At 43.7% G+C, this 6,890-nt stretch overlaps 1 protein-coding gene across 1 annotated transcript; it reads right to left on the reverse strand.

The window, feature by feature from the left end:
- On the reverse strand, positions 1 to 6,703 carry PITHD1 (PITH domain containing 1). Its single transcript, XM_016214542.2, has 6 exons — positions 6,491 to 6,703; positions 5,761 to 5,804; positions 5,316 to 5,393; positions 2,258 to 2,362; positions 1,365 to 1,473; positions 1 to 939 (listed from the first exon to the last, which is right to left on the reverse strand). The coding sequence occupies exons 1-6, from the start codon at positions 6,686 to 6,688 to the stop codon at positions 838 to 840; spliced, it is 636 nt and encodes a 211-aa protein (XP_016070028.2). The 5' UTR covers positions 6,689 to 6,703; the 3' UTR covers positions 1 to 837.
- Positions 6,704 to 6,890: the final 187 nt, after the last annotated feature.

The raw sequence follows: 6,890 nt of genomic DNA on the forward strand, positions 1-6,890 counted from the left end.
TAAAGTGTGGCAAGGATTTATTAGGAAGCTTATTAGTCACAGTGAATGAAAAGCCATGACAAGAACTGAGATCTCCAAATTCTGGCACTTGCCTTACAACACTAGTTATAAGCTAATAAACATTAAGGATGTCCCGAGAAGAATCTTTCCTAAGTCCCAACCTTACCTCAACCAGATACCCACAGACATAGAAATGAGATGCCCATGCTCTCTCCAGACTGCTTACCTAGGCAGCAGGAAAGAAGACCTTCTCCTCAAGCTATTAATTAAGCATCGCCAGCAGAGTCCTGCTCTTCCAGCTACAACCATGGGACACTAGTGCATGACAGACAACTCCAAGCTGGGCAACCTGACAAGAATGCTAAACGATGACAGGGAGAAGGAGCAGGCAGGGACAAGTATTTCTAGTTGGAGATCTTCCTGATGGCTAATGTGAACACAATGCTGAGGCTTCAGAAAATTTACTGCAACCCAGGAATAGTTTCCATTAAAAAAAAAGTCACAAAAAAATCCTGCCACAAAACAAGACACTTGGAATCCCATGGCCACACTGACTGGAAAGTCAAGCATTATTCATGACTGCCAGATACTGACCAGACCAAGACCCAATTTCTACAGGGCCCTAGAGAACCATGATTTTCCCTTGGCACCCACACAACCCTCCCCGGTGGTGTGGTGTCTTCCATAGGCCAGGTTTCTGCAGCAAGCCCCAAAAGGCAAAGCTTGGCAGAGGCTGTGGCAGCCAACTCTCTCTGGAGCCCCATCTCTTTGTCCTTCTCAACAGGCTGTCATACATCTTCACTGACACAGGGCCTCTGTGGGAGCCCTGGCCAGCCCCTAGGAAATGAAGTGTGTCTGTGGGGTAACCTGATGGACCTTGTGGTCTGCTGGGTTGGCCGATGCTTCATAATTGCAGATGGTCACCTCATGTCGGCGAAACTGCAAGAAAATTGAGAGGTGTGGTCAGCTGGCCACTTCCCAGATGACACCCTGGTGTAGTCCTTTTCTAGAAGGTCCATTTCTAGAAATCACCATCTAATCTCTTCCCCCTTCTGACACTTTTTATATTGAGAGGCTGCAATGGTCATTATCAATATCCACCCCATAACTTAGAAGATTCATTCCCTACTTATATTAGAAGCACCATGAGGAGAGGACCTTCTCTATCTTGTTTATCATCTTATCTCTGATGCCTGGAGCAAGAAAGGTTATGAAAAATGTTGAATAAGTGTTCACTTCGGTGGCACATAATGTCTCAACCTGCCCTTTTGCTTTCCTTAAAGCTCCCAAGACCACAACCTGCAGACGGATATACATATACACACATACTGGAGAGGGCAATGACGTTTCCAACCCCATTTTACCTCAGTCCATTCTCCTCTCAGGCCAATATAAAAGACCTTTGTGGTATCTGCTCCAAAGTTTTTTGAAATATGAATTGAGAGATGATACACATTTGAAAAACGAGATATTCTAGAGGATGAAAGGAGTGGGGAGAGAAGACAAAGGTTAGAGTTCAATGTTCAATCAGCATCTCACCACACTGTCAAAAACAATCCCAGCTCCAACTTGGGGTAAAACCCAGGCAAACGTCAGGGAACATTCTTGGGATCTTACGTCTCATTCTTCTCCTTTGAACAAGCAATTAATTCTGTGAACATTTACCTAGCATTTCCCAGATCCTGTCCAAGGCAACAGGGAAAGAAACGTGAATCAACACTACCCCTGTCAAAAGGGCAGGGTTAAGAAATGCTATATGACCAAGCAGATATTATGTGAGTTCAGTGTTGGCCTCACCTTAGAAAATAAATAAGGTGGTCACATGTAACTTGGCCTGCTATAAGCCAACTATGCACACAGGAATTCTGAAAACATCTTCCCTAAGACCATCCTAGGAGCTCATTCAGATCTGCCAATTTGCTTACAAGTTAACAAATCTGTGGCTTGCATCGAATCTCTGCCAAAAATTGACCAAGCCAAGGATCAAGCCTCCTCCAACTGTTTTAACTTGTCTCCGATGCTAATAGAGCAGGACATGGGCCAAAAATAAACTGCAAGCCCAGCAAGAACTAATGCACATATGCTCACTGTAAATGAGAAATTGCCTGCTGTTCTTCAGAAGCCACAGAACACCTGAAACCTATATAATTTTATTAACCAATGTTATTCCAAAAAGTTCAATTTAAAAAAAAAAAATCTTGAAATTAAAAGAAAGAAAAAAAAGCTATGGGGAGTGGAAGACAGGCCTAGTGCTTACTTGGTTGCATATTCTAATTCTCCTGTAAGGTCCCGGTTCAGGCTAAACGTCTGATCTGGCTCCCTGTCTGTATCGTCAAAGGACATCTGTGGAATGTTCTTGTACCTGAGAAAGGGAAAGGATAAGAAATAAAGAAATGTGCATCAGCACATCTTTGAGTTTTGCACAGCTTCCTACTGACTCAGCTGCCTTTGGTTCTATCAAAAGATCAAATTTTGGAAGTGGCATTTTACCGGCATTTATTCACAAGTATCTTTAATCCAACAAGAGCTGAAATTGCAACGTAAGCCAATGGCATCTTTGAGTGGGTTAGGATCACATGAGAAGCAATACGCAAAGCGATAGCTCAAAATAGGTCACATGCAGCAAAAGCGTGGAGAAAACAAGCAACTCAGCGCATTCAGACGAAGCTGAGGATGTTTACATAAAACAGCTTATTCATGGGGGGAAGGTACTTTGGCAGAAACATATTAAACAATTAAAAGATAAGATCAGGTAACCCAATGTTCAAGCATTTTGTGTGTCCAAAATTCCTCTATATACTGAGTCATCTTACGATTCTTAAAAAAATACAATTTGGGGATTTCTATTTTGAAAAGAGCACAAAAGACTGCAAACTCACAAAAGGCTTTTAGAAAGCCAAGTAAAATTGCTAGTGAGAAAAAAAATTTTCAAGGAAACCACTGCCTCCTCTACCTAACCCTCACAAATTCTAAAGGACTGAGCCACACACCTACAATCTCCAGAGTATTTTATTAAAACACCCATATAGGAGGTGGCCTAGAAGTTAACTGCAGCAAAATGCATGCAATTTAAGAAAACAAATGTTTGCTTCAAAATGTTTCTAAGAACGAAGCACAGAATAATAATAATAATAATAAGCATTTATGAGCAGCATTATGAGAGGCAGTATAGCACTATAGTTAAAAAGCAGTGTCTCTGGAGCCAGACTTCCTAGGTTTAAGGACGGGCTCTGAAACTTACCAACTGTGTAATTTTGGGCAAGTGATTTAACCTTTCTATGTCTGTTTCCTCATCTGTAAAATGGGGATGGTGATAGTGCACATCCCATATAGTTGATGTAGAGATTAAATGGAATCAATTCTAAGAAACACGTATATTGAAAAAATTATAGTATGGAAAATTTCAAACACACACAAAAGCAGCAAGAATAATATAATGAATCTCCATATACTTATCACTCAGTTTCAATAATCTACATTATGCTGATTTTGCCTATCACTCCCATTTTGTTTATGCTTGATATTTTAAAGCAATCCCAAACATATCATTTCACTCATAAATATGTATCATGTCAGTATGTATCTCCAAAAATGACTTCTTAAAAAACACCTATCATACCATTTAACAAAAATGAACAATTCTTTAATATCATCTAACACCTAGTCTGTGTTCAAATTTCACTGATTTAAGTCTCAATTTAACTTTTCTGGATGTTTCAATGGCATGTCATGTTGAACAGGCAGTATTTTTCTCTCTACTAATGGTACATAAAATAACACGCATTTACAATCAATGACATCTTAGATTCAATAATGTGTAATGTGTGTAAAATGCTTAGAACTGAGAGATATGTAAGTATTGCATCTGCTCTCCAAAAATTGTGCACTTACTGTGCTCGACTCATTCTAAGCTTTTTATAAGTTTTATATCATTTAATTCTCTCCACAATCTTATGAGATTCATATTGTTACTACTGCCATTAACACGAGAAAATTGAGGCACAGAGAAGACAAGTCCCAAAGTCATGCAACTAGCAAGTGGCACAGACAGAATTTTAACCCAAGCCGTTATTCCAGAGCCCACTCCTCACCACAATGCAACCTAAATGTCTAGACTTCTCAACCCATCTCCCACATAGACAAGTTTCCAAAAGCATCAACTCAAACATACTGTTTCCCTAAAATGATTAAATATGTGGAGTTGCTTTCAAATTCATGTTCCTAAGATTAAAAAATAGTGTCAATTTCCTAAATCTGTTTTACTTTCATCAACTTTTCAGAAGAAATTTTTTATGTAAAGTTCTTCTAATATTTGTTTCTCCAATACTCTAGAAGCAGTTTTCCCTTCTCTTAGGCAAACTGTTAAAAAGGGAGTACTAGCCCTGGCCGGCATGGCTCAGTTGGTTGAGCGTCGTCCCATGCACCAAAAGTTGCCAGTTCGATTCCCACTCAGGGCACATGCCCAGGTTTCAGGTTCAATACCTGTCAGGGTGAGTTCGGCCTATCTCCATGTCTTCCTCTCTCTCCCTTCCTCCCTCTCTCAAAATCAATAAATACATTTCAAAAAAAAAGGGAGCCCTAGCCAGTTTGGCTCGGTAGTTAGAGCGTCAGCCCTTGGAAGGGTCCTGGGTTTGTTTCAGCCAAGGGCAGGGATCAAGCCTGCAACGGAGGTACCCCTAGCCCCATTAGGGCGCGTGGGGGTGGCAGCCGATTGATGTCTCTCTCTCACATTGATGTTTCTCTCTCTCCCCCTTCCACTCTCTCTGAAAAGCAATGGAAAAATATCCTCGGGTGAGGATTAACCAAAAAAAACAGGGAGTACTAGCTCTGGTGGCAACAGATCACCCAGTGTTGTAAGAAGTATACATAATTTTGCTAAAGGCCACACAAACTCAGATGGAGTAATTCCATGTCAGTGAAACACACGCAAAGATTTTAACTGTATGAAATAGCAAGGGGAAGTTTGAAAGCTAACCCCAAGAGTAGAATCATTTGAGATCTGCGGCTAGATTATTAAGAAAACTGCAAAGTCATCAACAATTGGCGTTTATAGGATACTCTCTGAATGAGTGGTGCCACAGAAGCACTTTGAAAAGAGACAAGCAGTTGGTCTGAAAGATGCTTAACTAAAAAGTCGTTACTTCAAGAAGAGATAAGTGTATTCTGATGCAGAATAAGACTAACATTTTCTCAAGGAGGGGAGAGGGGATATTTAAGCTAGTAAAAAGAAAAATATATTATTCTGGAATAAAGTAACACCAGAGAAAAGAGAAAGAACTAGGAGCTTCTCGGGGGCATAAGCCCTTGACACTTACAGTCTCATCTCGGAGGGGTGTGAGTCATCATCCTCTCCCATTATAATGATGCCTTTGAGCTTGACATTGCCTGTAAATCTGCCAGAATGCAAAAGAGATGGTTGTCAACCTGGGTTTGAATCTCTGCTGACTCCAGGCAAGACCCTTCCCCTTTCTGGGCTTCAGTTTACTCAAGTGTGAACTTGTACTAGGTAATTTCTAAGATCCTGTCTGCCTCTGGCATTCTGTGGTTCTAAGGAATTTACCTTGACTCTTCAGTTCTTTCAACGAATACATCTTTTTTCGTCTGCACCAAAAAATCTATAATGCTTTCCTCCTCAAACCCATCACAGTAATTTACCCCATTTCTAAAAAAAGATGGCTCCTGACACAACCAATGAATGTGTTCTGATAAGGCAACTGGGTAGTCTATTTAGCCTGAGGCAAGCACCAAGGAGATACTTACGGAATATTAAACAGAAGCTCTTCATCTGCATCACTTTCAACAAACTGGAGGGGAAGGGGGGGAAGGAGGAGAGAGCAACAAATATTTGCTGAGAGCCTACAATTTCAGGTATCTTCTACCCTGTTCTACACCTGGAGTGCAATGCAAATATACAGTCAACTTCCTTCGTTTTCCAGCACTTATTAACTTGATGTTAATTAAGCTTATAGCCCCAGACCATCCAACCAGAGGGCTCTTATTGGGGAGCCCATGAGTGAACTTCCAGGGCCAACTAACCCCCTGAAAGTGTGTGCAAAGATCTGTGCCTATGCTGTCCACAACTTTCAAACGGCTCGGTGACCCCACAATGGTAAATGCTCTAGACCGGATAACAAGCTTCGTTTCTCTAGGCTGGTCTCCAGGTGAAGTGATCAGGCAGCCATTGTAACTAAAGTCAAATGGTAGGAAAAAAGCCCCCGTGGCCATCCTCCCTTACTACCCACCGAAGCCCTGGAACTGAAGTTGGCTGCGCCCCTTTCCCTCTCTGGGCCTCAGTTTCTCAGTCTGCAAAATGGGGAGACTCGATCCTGTTCGGCTCCACAAGAGGTATAGCAAGAGATGGGCATGGGAAAGCGCTTAGAAATCGGGCTGCGTTATTTTTAACTTCAGGAACGAAGCTGACAGAGCAAACGGGTGGCCTGAGGCCCCGCGCGGGTCCCCGCCTCGCAGCCCCAGGCCCTGGGAGGCCCACCTTGGAGCGGTCCGTCCGCTCCTCCCACGGCTTGAAGACGCCGCGGCCGCTGCCTTCCCGGCTCTCGTTGAGGCACTGCAGCCGCTCCAGGTCGATGCGCAGGTACAGCCCGTAGGCCAGGCCGCGCTGCTCCGGTGGCTCCTCGCGTTCCGCGGCGCAGCGGCAGCCGCCCCCGCCGTGACTGTGGCCGTGCGACATGGCGACGCCACCGCCCGCGCGTCCTCTCAGCCCCACCGCCGCCGTTCGCGCGGCGCTCCCTCCACTCCGGCCGCCAAGCGCGCCGCGGCCGCCGCGTCGTAAAAGGCGCCCCTATGCGGCGCATGCGCGCAGGGAGAAGGGGGGCGGGCTCGGAGAGGATTGACCTTTGACAAGCGCTTCTCGGTGCCCCGGAACTAATGCC

Source organism: Miniopterus natalensis, chromosome 9, assembly GCF_054644295.1.
Source record: "Miniopterus natalensis isolate mMinNat1 chromosome 9, mMinNat1.hap1, whole genome shotgun sequence".
Taxonomy (NCBI): domain Eukaryota; kingdom Metazoa; phylum Chordata; class Mammalia; order Chiroptera; family Miniopteridae; genus Miniopterus; species Miniopterus natalensis.

Bases quoted from the DNA above. Each gene is read 5' to 3' on its own strand.
- PITHD1 (XM_016214542.2), bottom strand. From the start codon at position 6,688: ATGTCGCACGGCCACAGTCACGGCGGGGGCGGCTGCCGCTGCGCCGCG. The intron at 5,805-6,490 runs GTGGGCCTCCCA...CTTCCCCTCCAG, and splicing joins AGCGGACGGACCGCTCCAAG to TTTGTTGAAAGTGATGCAGA. The intron at 5,394-5,760 runs GTAAGTATCTCC...GCATTCTGGCAG, and splicing joins GAGCTTCTGTTTAATATTCC to ATTTACAGGCAATGTCAAGC.